Source organism: Callorhinchus milii, unplaced genomic scaffold, assembly GCF_018977255.1.
Source record: "Callorhinchus milii isolate IMCB2004 unplaced genomic scaffold, IMCB_Cmil_1.0 Scaffold2, whole genome shotgun sequence".
NCBI classification, from domain to species: domain Eukaryota; kingdom Metazoa; phylum Chordata; class Chondrichthyes; order Chimaeriformes; family Callorhinchidae; genus Callorhinchus; species Callorhinchus milii.
The window spans coordinates 2,752,213-2,774,446 of NW_024704743.1; the positions used below are offsets into that span (position 1 = coordinate 2,752,213).

General features: G+C 45.4%; 1 protein-coding gene across 1 annotated transcript in view; it reads right to left on the reverse strand.

Moving 5' to 3' along the window:
• The window catches only part of ptprn2 (protein tyrosine phosphatase receptor type N2), a 168,644-nt gene that overhangs the window by 73,524 nt on the left and 72,886 nt on the right, over positions 1–22,234 (reverse strand). The window contains 1 exon segment of the mRNA XM_042332553.1: positions 14,992–15,071. Coding sequence (XP_042188487.1) covers positions 14,992–15,071 — 80 coding nt within the window.

Here is a 22,234-nt window from a genome sequence, read left to right on the forward strand (position 1 = left end):
TGATTTTTGCCCTCTGAGGCCTGAATTCCTCATGATTTTACTCTTAATTTCCCTTTTGGTTAGCCAGGTGACTAACACAAGCAGAAACCCATCACTGCGCTTTAAGAGTATCCAAACCACGAAGGGAATGACCAATTTTATTTTTTGGCCTTTTTTATTGAATAGTGTCATGGAGTCTTTAACATCCACCTAAATGGGCAGATGGGACTTAACTTCTCAGCCGAAGAACGGCGCCTGTGATTCTGCAGTGTTTCCCCAGGACAGTGTTGGACTGTCAGCCTAGACTAAGTGAGTTCAAAGTACCAACGTGAGGCTTGAGTCCACAACCTTCTGGCAGGAAGCGTTACAAACTGAGCCAGGCTGAGACTCTAACAACTACAATAATAACAACAATAATAATAATCCTTGCATTTGATACAGCGCCTCATTACATCTCCGAGATGTCTCAAAGCGCTTCACAGGATACACTGTAAAATACAGTGACCGTGTATTTTGTGGGCGAAACGTGGCAGCCAATTGTGCACAGCAGCGTCCCCACAAACAGTCGTGGATTAAGTGACCAATTTTTTTTTTTTTTTTTGAAGGGTTTATTACCCCCAGAAAAGTGATCCGCCAATCGACTAACAACCGGGTTCCTATTTACTGCTGGTAAACAGAGGCGTGTGTGTGGAGTAAGGAACTTGCCCAACATTCTACCCTGTCAGGAATCAAACCCACGTCCTCTCACTTGCGAGGCGAGCTACAGGACTGTAAGAGGAAGCCTGTTGTGCCAGTTTAAGGCAGTCAGGATAATTTATTGCAGTTACTAGTTTTTGATGGGGGCTGAGGTCTGGGATGGAAATGCAAGTGAAGATGATTGTGTGATCTGCGAACACAATTACCATGGGAGAATTCTAAGCACATGGACTTGATAGTTCCTACAGCAATCAGCAGTCAGAGAGAGACCCAAGTCCAAGGTGACTTCATTACAGAAATTTGTTCTAGTTGTCATCAGACATAACATATAATGTCACTCAAAATATGGAGAAAACAAGCAGAGGGGTCCTGACACATGACAGTGATCGCAGGTGCAGAACGACTTGTGCTTTGAGTCACGGTCTTTGTTAGCTTATCATACAGGGCGGGAATTCACTCCAGCCAAATTGCTATCCAATTCCCTCCTGACGACAACAACAACACAATGTATTTACACCACACTCGTCATGCAGGGCAGCGTCCCAGAGAGCTTGATAGTAGCGGAGCTGGGAGGGGATGTGACCGTAGGCACGGTCAAATAGGAAGGTCTTCAGGCGCGACCTGAAGATGGGGAAGGAAGGGGCAAGGCAGAGGGATAGAGGGAGAGTTTTCCCAGAGTTTCGGGGCATAGTGGTTGAAAGCGCGGCCACCGATGGTGGAGCAGAGGGCACGAGGGGACAACCAGGCGGCCGGAGCCAGTCGAGCAGAGACAGTGGGTAGTTGGCTTCAGTTTGTACACTATCTGGTTTGGTTTTGTGGCAGAAAACAAAAGATCATGAGATCAGTTTCTTTAAAGTTGGATCTTCCAGAACCCACGCTATCAGCCTCCCATCGCAGCAGCAAGTATTTTTAAAATAAGTCCCATTGTCCTTGCCTTGACCACCTTCCTCCTAACCCCGTTCTGGTCATTAATCACCCGCTGAGAAAAAGATAACTTCCTGATGTCTGACCTGAAATTGCCTCCTCTAGTTCTGCTGTCTCAGTGAATCTGATTATTGTTCTGGGTTACTTTCTCAATCCTATTTAAGGTCTCAAACACCTCTATAAAGTCCCCACTGAGACATCACCTTTCAACACTGACAAGCTTTTGCTTGTCTAATCATCGCTCAGTAAAGCCAAAACAAAGAAAAGGTTGGAAAAGAAGCCGTAATATTATCCGGGACAAAGAGGAACAGCACTCGTGCTAGAGAGAGATAAAATAGTCCTGAGTTTTTTTACGAGAATAAAAGAAAATATATCATAAAATTTATAACTCCTTTCAGGCACTGACACGAATTCTGAACTGCAGGCACTGGAAGCCAATGCTTACTGTAAACCAGAGCTCGAGGTCAAATCAACCAGAAAGAGGCAAAAATCAAAGATCTGCAAACGGAATTACTGACGGAATAAGAAGAATTATTTCAAAAGGGGCAGCTTTAGGAGCAAACTGCCCGTGAGCACTAATTAGCCTCCCGCAGATCAGCTCTGTGCTGAAGGCAGGAAGAGATGCAATATCTGGGAATAGAGAGTGTTAGCACGAACATCTGCACAGTTATAATCTTGCTATATCTGCTACAGCAGCTTTCACGTCAGGAGGACATCTCACATAGCTTCACAGGATCGAGTTCCCATCTGCCTGTTTGCAGGTGGATGTTAAAGATCCCGGGCCACAGTTTGTAAAGAGAAGGAAGTTTCTCTCTCCCGCTGTCCTGGCCAACAATCCCCTGGATAAAAACTGATCACTCACTTCACGGCTGTTTGAGGGACTTCGCTGTGAGCAAATTGGCTGCAGTGTTCGTTTCCAAAATACAGGTAGTCCATTTTGCAGGTTTTATGAATACTGAGGCATTCTCAACCTTATAGTTGCTGTGTCAAACACAAGGATTATTATTATTAATGCAAGCATTTTTATGGGGGTTTGCCTCCAAAATACACAATGACTACAGTCACTTCCTCTTGGCATGAAAGTGCTGACATCTACCCTAGACTGTGCCAATGTGGGGGCTCAAAACCACAACCTTCTGACTCCCAGGCAAAGGTGCTAACAGTTGAGCCAAGCTAAACAGCAAAAGACCTTTACTATTTATTAATATTATGATATCAAATGCCAGGCTTGCTTTGTTATTGTTTGTTGCTCAGGGGCTCAGGTGACCTGACAGAGGCCAGGACACAAGCTTGTTAAACACACTGTGTGTGTGAGTGTCAGCCTGGCTCAGTGGTAGCCTCTCATCTCTGAGTCAGAAGGTTGTGGGCTCGAGCCCCACATTGGAACTTGGAGTCACACAGTCTAAGCTGAGGCTGCAATGCAATTCTGGGGGGTGCTGAATTGTCGGAGATACCATTTTTTGACGAGACGTTAATACCGAGGTCCCGTCTGCCTGTCCCCCAAATAAAATTGGTCACTCCCTCCACAGCTGTTTGTGGGGACGCTGCTGTGCGCAACTGACTTCTGTGTTTCGCCCATAAAATACACAGTCACTCCACTTTACAGTGCATCCTTTGAAGCGCTTTGAGACGTCTCAAAGATGTGATAAGGCGCTGTATCAAATGCCAGGATTATTATTATTACAAATTGCATTGTAAATTTAATTGTGTTGTTAGTTCCTGGGATGAGGGGACTGATCTATGAGGATAGGCTGAATAAACTGGGGCTGTATTCTCTATAGAGTACAGAAGAATTAGGGGAGAACTTATTGAAACATCTAAGATTCTTAAAGAGCTGATAAAGTAGTCACTGAGGGCCTGTTTCCCCGGTGGGAGAATCTATAACCAGGGGTCACAGTCTTAAAATTAAGGGTCAGCCTTTTAGAACAGAGTTGAGAAAACATTTCTTCACTCAGAGGACAGTGACTTTATGGAATCCACTCCCCCAGAAGGCTGTAGATGCTCAGTCAGTCCTTGAATATCTTCAAGGCTGAGACTGATAGATTTTTTAAAAAACAGAGGGATTAGCGGATATGGGGAGAGGGCGGGTAATTAGAGTTAGGTCTGAAGATCAGCCATGATCTTATCGAATGGCGGGGCACAGGCTCGAGGGGCCGAATGGCTACTCCTGCTCCTAATTCTTATGTTCTTAAATACACAGAGGACAGCAACTCACAATAGGTTACGGCTCATTGGGAGCCTGACCGCATTGTACAATCATTCAAGTGGTTATTGACGAGACAATATTGCCCAAATCATTTGAGTTCAGTTCTCCAGAGATCCTGCTTAAACTGTACAGTGAGAGCTGTATTCAGACGGCACCTGGAGTACTGAGCACTCCAACAAGAGGCCACAAAGGCATTGCAGAGGAGAACCATCCCCAGTGTTAGAGCAATGTTTTGTTCTGGAGTCCCATAGTGTAGTGGATTTGCACGCTCACCTCACAAGCGAGAAGAACTGGGCGGGGAGGTGGGGGGGTGGAGAGGAAACCTAAAGCAAGTTTCCTTACTCCACACACACACCTCTGTTTACCTAGCAGTAAATAGGAACCTGGTTGTTAGTCGATTTGTGGATCACTTTTGGGGGGTTTGTGGGGACGCTGCTGTGTGCAATTGGCTGCCATGTTTCACCCACAAAATCCACAGTCAATTCACTTTACAGTATATTCTGTGAAACGCTTCGAAAATGTGATAAGCCGCTGTATCAAATGCAAGGATTATTATTATATCCTGTGAATCGCTTTGAGGCATCCTTCTGACTTGTACTCAAATAAAAGAAAGGTGCTATACCAAATGTAATTATTATTACATTTAAATTAACAATAAACAATAAATTATTATTATCTCTTTCCAACATTCAATTCCCTGCTCGAGATGTCAGGGTCAAAGTAATAAAACAAACCCTTTTGTTTTTACCCCAGGAGGGTGGTTAGAACGCAGGATGACTCACCACAAATGCTCTTTCTTTCATCATAACAGTAATTGAAAGGGAACTGGATGAATATTTGAAGAAAAAAATAATATTAAAGAATATCACCTTGAGCTTCCCACAGGCCGCAGATCATCCAGAACTCTGCAGCCCGTGTCCTCTCCCGCACCAGGCTCCACGACCCTATCACCCCCATCCTCGCTCAACTCCACTGGCTTCCCATCACAAACAGGATACAGTTCAAGATCCTGATCCTCAAAGCCCTCCATGGTCATTCTCCCCCCGACCTCTGCCACCTCCTAACCCCCTACCATCCTGCTCGCTCCCTCCGCTCAGCGGGCTCCGGCCTGCTTCACGTTCCAGTTTTCCCAGCCAGGGAGGGAGGGAGGGAAAGGAAAGGTGGGTAAGGGTAAGAAGGCACAAGAAGAGATATTCAGCCTCGTGCTATTAATAATTATCCAGCCAGACATGAGCGCTCAGAAACAAAAAAGAGCAGATAGTGTATGTAGGCGTCCGCGCTCTCTCCTGAGCGCGTGTTTGATGTGGATTCACTGTGATACTTGCTGACCTGCTGGCAGGGACACGAGGCCGAGGTGTTCAGCACGAGCTCCTGGGAACGTTAGCCTAACCCCAGCGTAAGCACTTAGTCACTGTTGGTAAACTCTGCGGCCAACAGCTCAGTCCAGCGGAGTTGGTGAGTCTGAGGCTCATTGGAGATAAACACACACACATACACCCACACACATACACCCCCCCCACACACACACCCCACACACACATACATCCCCCGCCACACACACCCCCACACACACATACACCACCCCCCACACACCCACACACCCATATACTCCCGCGCCCACACACTCACACACATGCATCCCCCCCCACACACACATACCACCCCCCCACACACACACCCCCCACACACATACATCCCCCGCCACACACACCCCCACACACACATACACCACCCCCAACACACCCACACACCCATACACTCCCCCACACACACACCCCCCCACACACCCACACACACACCCCCCACACACACACATACACCCTCTCACCCACCCACACGCACGGCAATCAGATCAGCAGACAAAAGGGGGGGGTGTTGCCATGGCCACTGTTGGACAAGAGAGAGCTCCTGGGATCTGACATTAATTTGAAACCTCTCCCTGCCTCTCCTTGGAGGAGCTGTTGGAGAGAACAATAAAAGCTTCACTGTAAGGTGCAGAGATGGGAGTGAGACGAGCCCTTTGGGTACCAATCTGGGTATTTTGGGCCCGTGCATCAGGAGTGTGTGGGTTGGGGTGGGGGGAGGAAGGGGGGGAGAGGGGAGGAAGGGGGGAGAGGGGAGGAAGGGGGGAGGGGCGTGTGGGGAAGGAAGTGGGGAACAGAATTTATTCCTCGCATAAAAACGTTAATTGCACTCCAGCAAAGAGTTACAAGGTGAAACTAATCATCCCTGTGGGCTGTGCACTGCTGTGTCATTGCTGTTTATAATTAAGAAGTTACACACCAGCTTGACATTTACACACGCTCACAATTCCATCAACACCTCACGGCCATGTACACCCGACTTGGCTCTGTGCTTTGTCCAGGAAAACTCACCTTTGATAATCATAATAATAATTATTATATCAAAATACTTAATAATAATAATCTTTGCCTTTGATACAACGCCTCATCACGTCATTGAGGCAACTCAAAATGCTTCACAGAATATACTGTCAAGTGGATGGATTGTACTTTATGGGCAAAAATTGATTTGATATAGCACCTTATTACATTATCGAAACAGCTCAAAGCGCTTCACAGGATTTTACCGTAAAGTGTGGTGATTGTAATTTGCATTTCTCCTGGTGTCCTGACCAGCGATACCCGAAAAACGATTGTTCATTCATTTCATAGCGGCCGCTAATTTTTAAAATACAATCAGTGCTATTGACAGTAAAATCCTGTGAAGTGTCTTGAGACTTGAAGTGAAAGGTACAATGTCAAATGCCGGGATTATTATGCACAACCCATGCTCTTTACCCCACTCACGTAATCTCCTGGGGGAGAGCTCTGCATAAATATTCCGATGGCCAGAGATAATTAAGCAAAATTCCAGTATATGTCAGTTTAGCTCAGTTGGCAATATTCCCTCAGGGTTCGAAGGCTTGGTTGGGTTCCACACTAGGGCTTGAGATGATAATCTTAAACGACAGCCCCAGTGCAATGCACCATCCTTTGGATGAATTGCTAAACCAAGGTACCACCTGGCTGTTCAGGTGTTCGCTAAAGATTATCCAGATTCAGCAAAGACAACAACAACAAACACCAAACTGCATTTACACACAGCGCCTTTCACGTTGGGAGCACATCCCAAGGTGCTGAACACTCACGGGTTTGCACCTGAGCTGGAGGTCAGGATCAAGACCAGGGCGTGAAGGAGGGAGGGTGACTGAATGCTCGGCTGATGTGGTCTGTTATTAAGAGGATGAGAACGCTGCCTGTGAATGGAGAGAGGTAGACACCTCCGCAATATCGCCCAGCTCTGCCACTGTCTCTCCCCTCAGGCCACCAAAAGACTCGCATTCAACATATCTAGGCTCGACTACGCCAACTCCCTGCTGATCCACCTCCCCAACTCTTCCCCCCATAAGCTGCAGATCATCCAGAACTCTACAAATGTAATTTTGTATTGTATCGTATCTTGATAATGTGATAAAGAGCTACATGAAATGCAACCGTTATTATTATTAGGATCAATCTTCCAAAATTATACCCCCTAAATATATCATTTTCTTGCGCTGAAAGTTATAAAGTTTGACTTGAATTTTACTGTGTTTAAAAAGCCACCGATCTGAACGTCTTGGGGATTAGCTAGAGATTCCTGATGTAGAAAGCTTTTGCTGCAGTTCTTAAGTTTAAAGCAGCTTCTCTCCAGGCCTGTGCTGTCACTGACCCATAATCACCGCCCTGAGATATTGATTTCGATTGGAACCAGAGGCTGAGATATGCTTCTTGATTCTTCTGCATTATTTATCTTTCTATTTGTTTGTGCTTGAAGCTCAAGTATTGCTTTCTTCATATAAATTGTCTGCCTGGCTCATTTGGTTGTGGTCCCGAGCAGGGCAAAACCTTAAGAACGTTGGGTAAGTTTCCTTACTCCACACACGCGCCTCTGTTTACCAGCAGTAAGTAGGAACCCGGTGGTTAGTTGATTGGCGGATCGCTTTTCTGGGGGTAATAATTCAAAAACATTTTTTTAAAAATGTGGTTACTCAATCGATGACTGTTTGTGGGACGCTGCTGTGCGCAATTGGCTGCCGTGTTTCGCCCACAAAATATAGTCAATTCACTTTACAATATATTCTGTGAAGCCTTTCAAACGTCTCGAAGACGTGATAAAGGTATATCAAATGCGAGGATTATTATTATTATCATTTGATACCGAACTGGCGTGGTCAAAGAGGAAAGTTTCAGGTACAATCTGAAGACAGGCCAAGAGGGAGTGAGACAGAGGAATTGAGGAAGGGAGTTTCAGATGTGAAACATTACAAGTAAATCTTTATTTTAAATTGGTTTGGTGATTTTCCCCAGGCTGCTCACACTGGTGATAATGTTAAATGCCGCAAGTTACTGCAAAGAACACGGAGCTTGGCTAACAAATAAATACAAAGACTTGAAGCTGTAAAGTGTGCCCCACAGAACAGTATGTGGTGATTGGGGTGTTAGCAACTTCAGGCAGGTGGGGGCTGTTCTGTAGTCAGGCACAAGACATGGGACAGCGAATGTGTCTGTGTATTTACAGCACACAATAAGGTGTGAATAGCAGCAGCAACAGGGAAAGTAGGCAATAGCCCATGTCCAGAGATTCCGCAAATTTTAACAACAGGACTGAAAGGAGAAATGGCCGGAGGGGCCGGGAGCAGACTAGCATTCCAGAAAGATGAGCTGAATTAAGACATGGACAGTATTCTAAGAGCTGACCTGATTTCTGGGGAAGAGTGTGCAATGACATGCTGTGCATGAGATTGCTGGATTCACACCCTGATTCCTCACATGGCAAGTGACTGATTGTTGCCAGACATCAAAGTGGACGTGAGGAGGTTCAAACAGGACAGGGACGGGGAGGGGAAGGTAGATTAAACTCGGGTCAAACTGACTCACTAAATCAGCAGTTTGAGCAAAACCTGGGACCTTATTCATCAGCTTGACTCAGCGGAAAAGGTGTTTGTCTTTAATGTGTTAATAATAATAATCCTTGCATTTGATATAGCGCCTTATCATATCTTCGAGACGTCTCAAAGCGCTTCTCAGGATACACTGTAAAGTGAATTAACTGAATATTTTGTGGGCGACACACAGCAGCCAATTGCCATGTCCCACAAACAGTCGTGGATTGAGGGACCCAATTACTTATTTTCATTTATTTTGAAGGGATTATTATCCCCAGTAAAGCGATCCGCCAGGTTCCTACTCACTGCTGGTAAACCGAGGCATTTCAGCAATGGAGAAGATAGGAAGCTCCAGATTGAGAGCAGATGAGAGAGTGAGGCCGAGAACATTAACAGATTTGGATCCAATGAAGCTGTGAGCAGCCGAGAATGTTTACCAGAGACGGGCAGAAAATGCCGCTTTGATGAATTTCAGAAATTAAGTGTTTTGAGATGTCCTCCTTAGGTGAAACACCCTATATATATAAATTACATTGTAATTTGATAGGGTGGATATTGATAGGCTGTTTCCACGTGTGTGGGTTGTGTGTGAAGGAGGGAGGGAGGGGATATAAAACAGCCAGTGGCAGATCTAGGAGTGGTAAGAATGTGGAACTCACTGCCAGAAGCTATGGTTGAAGCAAAAAGCATCAATGTATTTAAACTTACTTATCATAATAATAATATCGTGTGTTCGAGACGCCTCAAAGCGCTTCACAGAATATACTGTAAAGTGTAGTGACTATATTTTGTGAGCGAAACGTGACAGCCAATTACGTGCAGTAGCATCCCCCCAAACAGTTATGGGATTGAATAACCAAATTATTAATGTTTTTAAAAAAAATTTGGAGGGATTTATTACCCCCGGAAAAGTGATCCGCCAATCGACTAACAAGTGGATTCATGCTTACTGCTGGAACTTGCCCAACATTTCGCTCTGCCGGAACTCGAACCCAGCTCTTCACACTTGCGAGGCGAGTACCCTAACCACTGAGCTACCGAACTCCACAAATCTATGTAAATTATGGGGAGGAAACGATTTTCACTACCTGATCAAATGTCAAGAGGTCATGGATGAGATCAAGGTTCAGTGATTCAGTCATCGCGGCATGAAAGTGGTTTCGAGGTCAAGTGAATTGAGGCTGTGCAATCTCAGAGAGGTCGATGAATGTAGAGTGGAGTCAGTGGCAGGAGGCGGATAGGGTCAGGCGATGAGCAGAAGAGGTCACGGATGCGGAGACAGAGCAGGAATAAAATGGGAGGGTAGATGGAGCCCCCAAGAGGATTTCTATCATGGAGCCACAACAACAACAACACCACCTTGTATTTATATGGTGGCCCTCATGCCGGATTGGAACACTTAACAGTGGTGTCGTTTGATGCCAAGCCGGGGAAAAAGGGGAGGTAACCCTAGGCACGTTAAAAAAGGAGGGTCTTCAGGTGTGATCTTAAGATGGGAAAACTGGAGCAGGGACTGGGGCAGGGAGTTTCCAGAAATTCTGGGCAAAGTGTCTGAAAGCACGGCCACTGTTGGTGGAATAGCCGGGTTGGTGGGATATGCCAAAGGCCCGAGCCAGCTGAGCAAAGGAGTGAAGTATGAGCAGGTTGGAGAGATAAGGAGTTCTAGCACATGAAGTGATTTGTAAGGGACTGTGAGGAACTTGAAATTGATCCAGTCTGTGACAGGGAGCAAGTGGAGCTTGGCAAGGACTGGAATGATGGGGGTGGGGAGTTTGATAAGGGTGAGTTTTGAATGAGTTGGACTTTGTGAATAGTGGAACCGAGGAGACCATATAGAAGGGCATTAGAAAAATCAAGGCGGGAGATGATGAAAGCGTGGATGAGGGTTTCAGCAGTGTGGGGTATGAGGTGTAAACCATGACAATAATGGGAATGCAGGTACTTGATACATGCAAATTGTTTACATATGTAATAATTATCTGAAATCTTTGGTTGCACCCGTAGAATTGTATCTCTGATGGGATAAACCCATCTGAACAAGCAGACGGGACCTCAGTTTAACGTCTCATCAAAGAATTGCACTTGATCATCAGCCTGGACTGTGAGCTCAAAACCCTCTGTGTGGGAATATGTTTTAATACAAGACAATGTTTAACAAAGAGATTTTTTTCCAAAGCAAGAGAAAAGATGAGAAATCTGCTCCATCTCAACACATTGCAGCTTGTTATTAATAAGAGGAGAGCATTGGAGAAGTCAAGGCAGGAGGTGATGAAAGTTTGGATGAGAGTTTCAGTGGTGAGATCCTGTAGCTCAATGGTTAGACACTCGCCTCGCAATTGAGAGACCTGGGTTTGATTCCCGGCAGGACGAAACCTTGGGCAAGTTTCCTTACTCCACACGCCTGATAATAATCCCTCAAGAAAAAAAATAAAATAATAATTTGGTCACTTCAATCCACAGCTGTTTGTGGGACATTGCTGTGCACAATTGGCTGCTGCGTTTCGCCCACAAATATAGTCAATTCACTTTACAGTATATTCTGTGAAGCGCTCTGAGACGTCTCGGAGACGTGGTAATCCATTACAATAGACACAACATCTGATCAATCTGATCTGATCAATATCTTTATGACACAGTTTCATCAAATGAAAATGCCTAATTCAATTACAAGGGACCTGAGTGAGTTTGGCTCAGGTTATAAGTGGAGAGATATAATAAGTGGCTATATATGAGATTGTCTACTTCCACTCAATCTCACACTAAATGCTGCCGAAATTCACCTTTCTTATCTCCCAACTTGACTTTCCAAACACACTCTTTACTGGCCTCCCCAGTCTCACCATCTGTAAGTGCTTCAGCTCATACCAAATTCTGCCGCTCGCATCCTAACCCTCATCCTCACCAAACTCCTTCCATACCAAACTCCATCCTCAGCAAACTCCATCCGCCATCATCCCAGCCCTGACCAGGCTCTCCTGACTCCCCTAATGCACCAACATCAAGGTCCTCACCCTCGTCTATAAATCCCTTTACTCCCCAGCACATCACCCCCACCCCTCCCCAATCTGTGAGATCTTCTGTTATCCGATCTCCACCAGATGCTCACTCCCCCTCAACCCCTCCACTCAGCAAATTAATTCTAGACGGCTGTCGGGCGAGATTATACACATCAAAGAATATCATTGGAAACAAAATAAAACCATTGGATTTGGTGTCTTGGCGAGAAACACACAGGCTTTCAAATCAATTATTAGATTGTAATAGCTGGTAATTAATTAAGAAACCACAGAGGTTGTGAACCTGCCCTGGCTTTATATGACGTGCATCACAAAGAGCAGAAACAATTAACCCATCATCTCACAATCTACAAACTGTGTAGGCAAGCAGAAGGCAGGTAGATTGGCAACAAAAACATACAATCAATTCAAAAGGTTATCACCATTGATCTGAAATGTTAACTCACTTTCCTCTCTCCATAGATGCTGCCTAAACTGTTGAATGTTCCCAGCGACTTTTGTTTTATTCCACTTTACAGTATATTCTGTGATGCACTTTGAGACGTTTCAAAGATGGGATAACACGCAATACCAAATGCAAGTGTTAATATTATTATGAACAATTATTCTCTCTATTTCAGTCTTAAGACCTTAATATCGGTCTGATAATATGTCTGATAATAATCCCTCAAGAAAAAACAACAGTAATTTGGTCACTTCAATCCACGGCTGTTTTTGGGACGCTGCTGTGTGCAATTGGCTGCCGCATTTCACCCACAAATATACAGTCAATTCACTTTATTGTGAAGCGCTTTGAGACATCTCAAAGACGTGATAATCCGTTATATCAAATACAAGGATTATTATTATTATTTATAAAATCTGTCACTTTTACAAACGTTCTTTCCTGAAACTCTGGACTTGACAGAGGCTCCTGATCCCAAAAGCTTCGGATCAGAAACGAGGGCAGGAAAAAACCCAGAATGGCTGCTCCCTCCTTCCAAACAGCCAGGTAATTACTTCTGGCATTTTGACAAGTATTTGCTACAGTGAAGGTCAAAGCTATCAGCGTCCCCAATCTCTGCTAATCAGCTCAGCTGGTGAGGAGCTCAGCTGCCAATGTTTTCATAATTACAAGATCCGCCAGCAACATAGTGTTTTTTCACTATGTAAATCAACCCGTAATGGCAGCTAATTCTGTTTGTCACAGGTTCCTGCCTCGCTGCTTAATAGATGCTGCACTGGCACCGTGTATGTGAGTGAGTGTGCGTGTATCTACGTGAGTGTCTGTGCGTGAGTCTATGTGTGTGTGAGTGTGTGTGTGAGTGAGTGAGTTTGTGTGAGTGTGAGATTAATTTTATCTTGCATTGCCACACTCGCTACTTCCGCTCGGCCGGCTCTGGCCTCCTCAGCCACTACGCCCCGAAACTCTAGCACTCTCTCCCTCAATCCCTCCTCCTTGCTCCCTCTCTCCTCCCTACCTTTAAATCCTACCTAAAGACCTTCCTTTACGTTGGTGCTGAGGGTCGCCTCCCCTCCTCCCTCCCTCCCCCCCCCTTTGGCTCGGGGTCAGACTCCACCACTGTGAAGCTCTCCAGGACACCATCCGCATGAAGGGCGCTGTGTAAATGCAATCTTATTGTTGATGTACTGTGATTACAGTCTTACTGTAAAGAATGACCATCGCAATGTTTGTAACAGACCCATTGGGTAGGAAGCCAGGCTACTAATTCAATGCGCCTGCAGATTAATACATGAACTGAAATGAAAGCACAGAATCCCTGTGTCTGATGAACCTTTGTTGCTCTCCACTGGAGGTAAGAGCAATAAATCTGTGTATCTGTCATCTCCACCTGGTAACCTAATGTGCCAAAATGATTCTCACTTTAACAGATGGTCAGACATTGTTCATTTGAAATATCATCTTCACGTCTGTCCCCTTTTCTCTCACACAGAGGAGACATTTGAACTCAATCCGCGGCTGTTTGTGGGACGCTGCTGTGCGCAATGGGCTGCTGCGTTTCGCCCACAAAATATACAGTCAATTTACTTTACAGTATCCTGTGAAGCGCTTTGAGATGTCTAGAAGACGGGATAAGGTGCTATTTCAAATGCAAGGATTATTATTATTATCATTAACCTCAAGTCCTATACCACCTAAACTTTCTCGTGGCATCTTCGCTTTTCAAAGCCAATATACTACTCATGTGTGAAAAATGGATGTCAGCCCTGATTCAGTTGGTAGCACTCTCGCCTCTGACTCTGGAGGTTGTGGGTCCAAGCTCCGTGTCAGGACTTTGAGCTCATTCTTGACTGACACTCCAATGCAGACCTGGGGGGGGGGGGGTGGCAGAGCATTGTCAGAGGTGTCATCCCTCCCTCAGGTGAGATGTTAACCTGAGGTCCTGCCTGTTCAGGTGGATGTTAAAAGATCCCACGGCACTATAGGAAAAGAGAAGGGAGTTTCTCTCTCTCTCCCGGTTCCTGGTCGACAATCTCCCAAATAAAACTGGTCACTCTCTCCATAGGACATTTACCCCCCAGATAAAATTGTTTATTCACTTCACATCTATTTGTGGGACATCGTGGTGTGCAAGCTGGCGCCTGTGTTTACCTACAAAACACTCAGTTACTGCACTTAAAAATCCTTTGAAGTGCTTTGGTACTCACAACGCCATGATAAGGTGCGACATCAAATGCAATCATTTACTCTGATGATTACTGCTGTTGGTGGGGCAGCCAAGACCTTGTCATTTATACCTCACACACACCCACACACAGACATACACACACCCACACACAGACACACACACATACACACACACACACACAGACATACAAACCCACACACACACGCACACACAGACACGCACACACAGACACAAACACACATGCACACACACAACTTCCACACATACAACGGGCACACACGCACACACATGCACATACAGGCAGACACATGTGCACACAAAGTCAGTGTTTTCTTTCCAATTGACCTCATGCTCAGCTACATGTGTCTGTCTCCTTGTTGTGAGCTGGGCCCTGTTTGCTTTGCCAGGCCAGGCCCACGTCTCTAGTTTGAATCCATCTCCTCTACAAACAATCAAATCTCTGCTCACCTTAATTGACTCTGTGATTTCCCACTTGTGCCCCAGCCCCTCACTGTCTCTTCCATTATAAGCCAGTTTCCCAAGTGGTGTGTTTGGGTTTGGTAACCTCTCTATTCTCTGATATGGACAGAAGGTAAACACGGTTCCTACCTGCTGCATTGGCCACGTCCACAGTTGACAAGTTTTGAGCGTTGATGTACACTTGGAAGGTCACAGCGGGTCCCAGAACACTGGAAGATAATTGAACACCGTGACAGGCTTTAGACGGGTTTGCACACATGCGAGAGAAAGATTAGTCACAGAAACCGAGCAACAACAGCAACTTGCACTTATATAGCAGCCTCCACATAGGGTAATGTCTCAGAGCAGGGAAACGTGGCAACCGATCGGGAGAGCAACACTGCAAAAGATGCTTTACCTTAAACCCACACCAGCCCTGGCCAACAACAACAATTTATAATAATCCTTGGCATTTGATACAGCATTTTATCATCTTGTCAAAACACCTCAAAGAGCTTCACCAGATTTAACCTATAGTCTGGTGGCTGTAAGCGATTAACATTATTTATACACATTATAAGGTCCCCTTTGAGACATTATTTCTCAAAACTGAAGATCCCCAGTTTGTCTAATCATTAAAGATAGATCAGTCCTGGGGTAGCGACTAGAGAAGGAGTAGATTTTGGTGCCATCCATATACATATGGAAGTTGACTCCAAGTCTGTGGATGATGTCATCAAGAGGGAGCAGCCTAGAATGGCACAACAGCAGGTCACGGTGCAGAAGCTGCACACAAACCGTTAGCCGAGACGAAATAATGGCAGTGGGTCAATCGAGTTCACAATATATCCTGTGAAGCACTTTGAGACGTCTCAACGACATGATAAGACGCTGTATCAAATGCAAGGATTATTATTGTTGTTATTATTAGCAGGACTTTAACTAGGTGAGTGACCAACAACAACAATTACCACTGAGCTGGACAAGGGAGGAGAGAAGGTCCACGTTGTCCAAACGCAGAGGTCCATGAAGACAGGGAAGGCAGAGGGAGCCCTGGTCACACAGACAGTGGGTGTACCATCAGCTCAATGACCAAATGCATCTGGAAGATTGTTCACTGAGAAACCCAGAAAATCTCCCTCTTGCAAATAATGTTGCGGGATCTATAACACCTATGTGAACGGGCAGATGAGACCACATTTAATGTCTTCTAGAAGATGGCACCACTGATAGTGTAGCTCTCACCACCTGAGGAATCTGGTCTGCAGACTCTTTAAACCGATGATGGTTGACTGAAAAAACTAATTTGTTCACAACCATAAGAGAAATCACTTTTCAGTGCAGCGTATAAATCCGTGAGTGACTTCTGAACATTCAGGACTCCTAACCCAATGTCACCTAAAGGTCAGGCAGGGCTGGTAATTTCTTCCCAATCTGTTCTTCAAATAATCTCTGTACCTCTTCCCAGCACATCATGCACCCTGCGATCAGCCTGCGATCAGCCTCCGATCAGCCCAAAGGCATAATCCTTAAGTAGAAATGTTATTGTTTTCGTCTGACGTTGCTTTTGGTGTCAGCCTGACTCACAAGTTTGCACTCTCTCTCGCCTCCAAGTCATAAGTTTGTTGGTTCAAGTCTCGTATCAGGGCTGTGAGTGCAGACTCTAGGCTGACATTCCACTGCAGTGATGTGGAAACGCTGCATCGCTGGACATAGCCTCCTTCACATGAGACATCAGCTCATCTGCTTTATTATGTTGTTGAGAACGAAGGGGTGAATTGTAAGGTGCTTACGGTGGAGTGACCTCTTACTCCCATTTCGCCTACAAATATACAGTCAACTCACTTTACAGTCGATTCTGTGAAGCGCTTTGAGACGTCTCGAAGACGTGATAAGTCGCTATATCAAATGCAAGGATTATTATTATTAACGGTTACATTTGAACTGCACTGAATCCAATATTTTCAGTCGTCAATGTGAACTTGTCAGTATGATCATTCCTCACTATTGTAATATGTCACTGAGGCAGGTCCTGTAGCTCAGTGGTTAGAGCATTTGCCTTGCAAGCGAGAGACCTAGGTTCCATTCCGGTAGGTCAGGACGAAAGCTTGGGCAAGTTTCCTTACTCCACACGTCTGATAATAATCCCTCAAGAAAAAAACAATAATAGTGTGGTCACTCAATCCCCAACTGTTTGTGGGGACGCTGCTGTGCGCAATTGGCTGCTGCGTTTCTCCCACAAATATCCAGTCAATTCACTTTACAGTGTATCCTGTGAAGTGCTTTAAGATGTCTCGAAGACGTGATAAGGTGCTGTATCAAATACAAGGATTATTATTATTATAGGTCCCATATAGATCAATGTAAGGTACTACATAGATGTCGGAATTATGAATAAAAAACACATGTACAATGCAAAACAAATTGACATTTGTACAGTGTATTTCACATCAGGAGGACATCCCAAGGTGATAAACAATACTGCTCGAGCTCGAGATAGGACACGAGGAAACAAGTGTCATCAAACAGTAGGTCTGAGATGGACCTTTCACTCGTTTGGTTGGGTAGAAGTTGAGTCATATGGAGCAATATGGCACAGAAATAGGCGTTTCATCCCAACCTATCTATTCTGATGTCCGCTCTGATGATTCCTCCACAATGCTTCTATTCCCCTCTTCTACACCCACTTCCCTGATGAGCCAAAGAGGCAGCAGAAAGAGACATGATTTGGTGAGTTATATCAACAGTTCATAGAGGGAACATTGGACACTAAAGGACACTAAAGGCTGAACACTCCATCCCCTCGATGTCCCCCCAGACGATAAGAGAAATAGGGTGGACTGTTCTGTTATAACTCACAGATTTCATTCCACAGCCAATAAACAGAGCAAAAGGTCTGCATTCTTCTGTTTCACTCCCAAACTAAAAGCATTCAGTAGAGAGTGAAAAACAGAGAAAGGTTCTGATTTATCCTTAGGTTCTCAGACTGAAGGTTAGCAAGTTACCAGCAGATTACAAAGGAGGTTATGCGGTTTAGGAACAAATGATTAATGCGATTCAAACACTTCTCATCTGCACAATGAGTCAGGCTTCCAACACTCTGCAAAAGTAAATGGTTCAAATGTAATTGGTCTGAAGGGTCTTTTACAGGTGAAGCCAGGTGTCAGCCTGGACCAGCTCACTTGGAGCTCAGCTGAAGGTTCAGCTTCCATATTTATACTGACAATAATCCTTGCATTTGATACAGCATTTATATTGTCTAAGCGCCTCCAAGCTCTTCATGGTAAGAGATATCAAGGCACTATGTATTTGTGGGCAAACACAGAGTAAGTTCCAACAAACAGACATGAAGTGAATGACCAACTTAACTGGGGGGAATGTTGGCCAGGACACCAGGAGAATAATAATAATACTTACGTTTGATATAACGCCTTGTCGGGTCGTTCAGATGTCTCAAATTGCTTCACAGAATATACTGTAAAATGGATTGACTATACTTTGGGGGTGAAACGCGGAAGCCAACTGCACACTGCAGGGTCCCCACAAACTGTCGTGGATTTCGGCAAAACTGGTAGCTATTTGCTGAAGCAAATTCCCATCTCTTATAAGGAGGAAAGGAGAACTCCCTTCTCTGTCTGGATAGTGCCCTGGGATCTTTAACATCGTCTTGAACAGGCAGGTGGGAATTTTGTTTCAACATATCATCATCCAAAGGCCAGCATCCCCGACAATGCAATGCGTCTCCCCAGTACTGCCTGGAGCGCTTAAAAGTGGCAGAGCCTGATACTGAGCCAGGGGGTGGGAGGAGGTGACAGTAAGCATGGTCGAAGAGGAAGGTCTTCAGTCATGATCTCAAAGAAGGGGAGCAGTCAAAGCGGAGGGATTGAGGAAGAGAGTTCCAAAGCTTCAGAGCATAGTGGTTGAAGGCACAGCCAGTGATGGTGGAGCGGAGGGGACAAGGGACAAACAGGAGGCCATAGCCAGCCGAGGGAGGCAGTGGGAAGTGGAATGTGGAGAGAGCAGGTCAGAGAGGTAGGGAGATACCAGGGCATGAAGGGACTTTTTAGAAGATTGTGTGTTAATGTTCGAAAAGCCTGGGTGAAATGCAGCAAAGACAGAATAACAGCAGCTACATGTGTACACTGAGCTGGAGGAGCTGGGGATGGTTTTCAGTGAAGCGATACCCTCTAGTGGAACACACACCAGTTCAGTAGCTTGATTTTAGTTTATTTGCTTCCATCTGCAACTCCATCCCACAGTTTCTCGGTTTCGCTCCTTTTCTCATCTCATTCAAGGTTTGTCTCAATCCTTCCCCTTTGAGCATCCCCCAACCACCGCCCCCCCCCACACACACAGACGCAAACCTTGGTTCCCAGCTCAGGTGCCAAACCAGGACTGTCAACAATAACAAAAACAACAAATGACAGTTACACGGCATCTTTCATGTCAGGAGGACACCCCAGGGTGCTGGACAGTCAAGGATCCACAGCCGAGCTGGTGGTTGGGATCAGGAGAGGTGGAGGGAGGGTGGGGGTAGGAGGGTGGCCGAATGCGTGGTGGAAGAGAAGGGTCTTGAGATGTGGCTTGAAGGATGCAAGGAGGGGGTGAGGTGAAGGGACTGTGGGATGAAGGCCCGACCGCCGATGGTACGATGGGCCTGGCAGGGGATGTGGAGCAGGTCAGAGCCCGCTGAGCAGAGGGAGCAGGGCAGGTTGATATGGAGTTAGCAGGTCACAGAGATAGGGAGGAGCAGAGCCGTGGAAAGCGAGGATGAGGATTCTCTGGGGGATGGGGAGCCAGACGAGGATGGGGAGGGAGGTATCTTGGGACAGCCTCCTGATGTGAAAGGACTATTTAAATGTAAATTTGTATTGTATTAGTCACAGCTCCGATCACACTCCTGCTCTTCATTATAAACCAGCAAGCAAACATTCTTCAGAAGGAAAACGGGCAAAGAGCAGGCAGAGAGGGAGGTAAAGGGAACGAGAAAAAAAAGAGTGACGGAGATAGACAAAGAGAACGAGAGAAACGGGCAGGGAAAGGCAGATACAGAGATTGAGACAGAAGAATAATAGAGAGAAAAAGAGAAAGAGACGGAGTCAGAGAGAAACAAAACTAAACAGCTAAAGACTGAGTCAGAAACAAAACTTTCACCTCAGAAGGCTGTTTCAAAGTACTGTTGTGACTGTATATTTTATAGGTGAAAGTGGCAGCCCATTTGCACACAATTAGCAATATCCCCCAAGCAGCCATGAAGTGAATGACACAATTTTATCTGGAGGATTGTTGGCCAAGACACCGGGAAAATATCACTATTTGATCTTTAATGTCCACCTGAAAAGCCAGACGTGACCTTAGTTTAACATCTGATCCAAAGGTGGATGAGAGTGGAAGACAATGAGGAATCCTGCAGCTCAGTGGTTAGAGTGCTCGACTCATAAGCGAGAAACCTGCCGTTGGGCAAGTTTCCTTACTCCACACACACACACACATCTCTGTTTACCAAGCAATAATTAGGAACCCGATTGTTAGTCGGTTGGCAGATCGCTTTTCTGGGGATAATAATTCCTTAAAAAAATAATAAGGTGGTCACTATTCAACCCACGGCTGTTTGTGGGGACACTGCTGTGCACAATCGGCTGCCGCATTTCGCCCACAAAATATACAGTCAATTCCCTTTACAGTGTATCCTGTGAAACGTCTCGAAGACGTGATAAGGCGCTATGTCAAAGGCAAGGCTTATTATTATTACTGTAATTAGAAACAGAGACAGGACAGGTATGAGAGACAAGGGGAGGGATGGAAGAGAGAAATAGGTGGGTAGTTGCTCTCTGGATTTGCTTATGCTTTGCATCTCCTTCAGCTTCCACCCCCAGCTCGGCTGCCCAGACAGCAGTGTTAAGTGCTTTGAGATGTCCTCCTGATGTGAAAGGCGCGATATAAATGTAAATCGTATTGTTTTGTACACCGCCAATCCTAGCAAACTACGCTGCATCCATGCTACCTCTGCAACCTTCCTACGTGCTGTCTGGTTTCATCAGTCGCAGCAAAACAGGATGAATATGTCTTGGGTGTTTTTGCCACTAAACACTAAGCTATATTTTCTATTAACAAAGTCACACTAGAGAGAAAGCCTCACCCTCATGTTCTTGTGAGTTTGTGCATCTTACCAATTAATAAACAGCAGCCCCTCCCCCACAGTAAACAGTCAAGCCTCGACTATGGAGCTGGGACGAAAGGCGAAGGGGTGCGGAAAACTGCTCTGAAAAATGTGTCATGTGATAATTATCATATCGAGGGGCGTCCAACACCTGGAGCTGTGTAAACCCCAATCTAAACCCCAGTCTAAACCCCAATCTATATTTAAATGCCATCTGCCTGTCCAGGTGGATGTTTAATATCCCGCGGCATTACTCGAAAAGAGAAGGGAGTTTCTCTCTCCCAGTGTCCTGGCCAACAATCCCCCAAATAAAATAAAACAAAATTATAGTCAATTCACTTTACAGTATATTCTGTGAAGCGCTTTGAGAAGTCTCAAAGACGTGATAAGGCGCTGTACCAAATGTAAGGATTATTATTATTCAGAGTCACCCACAAAAGACTTGAATCAGCTATCACCAAATGTTTTTGTGACCAGCTGGGTGTCTGGCACGTACAAGTGACCAATTTTATTACCTGGGAGATCGTTGCCCAGGACAACAGGAGAAACTCCCTTCTTTTTCGAGCAGTGCCAAAGGGCAGCACCTCTGACAATGCAGGTCACTCCCAGCTCGGGAGTAAGTATCAGCCAAGACTGTGTGAGTTCAAAGTCCTGTCGAGTGGCTCAAACCCATCTCCTTCTGACTCAGAGGCAACAGAACCAAGCCAACACACCCGATAACAAAGGAGTCCGGGGAGGGGGCGCGGGAGGGGAGAATACACAAATCAAAGCTTTTTTGGCATTGATATTAAAAGAACTATCAGGTGCAACATTCAAGCGCTGTAGGAATGTAGCAATTAAGATGCTGCTGGAAATGTTGATGTCTGGTGCTAGCTTTTCAAGGAAAAGCAGTCTCTTGTAAACAGATTCCTGCTCATAAATAATTCATTGCCCTAAATTCCCATTTGCAGTCAGCCGCAGCCTCCTATGTGCCACAGGCTGGTGTTACTTTGAACTGTTTCACTGCATTACAAGGGACTGTGTTGCTGGCTCTAAGGTTTCCCCTGTGAGGACGCTGTTTCCCGGGAAAGCGAGAGTATGTGAGCTGTGAACAAAAAAGAGCTGCACACGGTAGAAGCCAAAAGATTTTCAGAGCCTGGACGCCAGCCTAGGATTACATCAGTTCCTAATTGGTAATAATAATAATAATTATTGGTAGTCTCCAAACCAGAGAGATAGATCATGGGCGGTGTG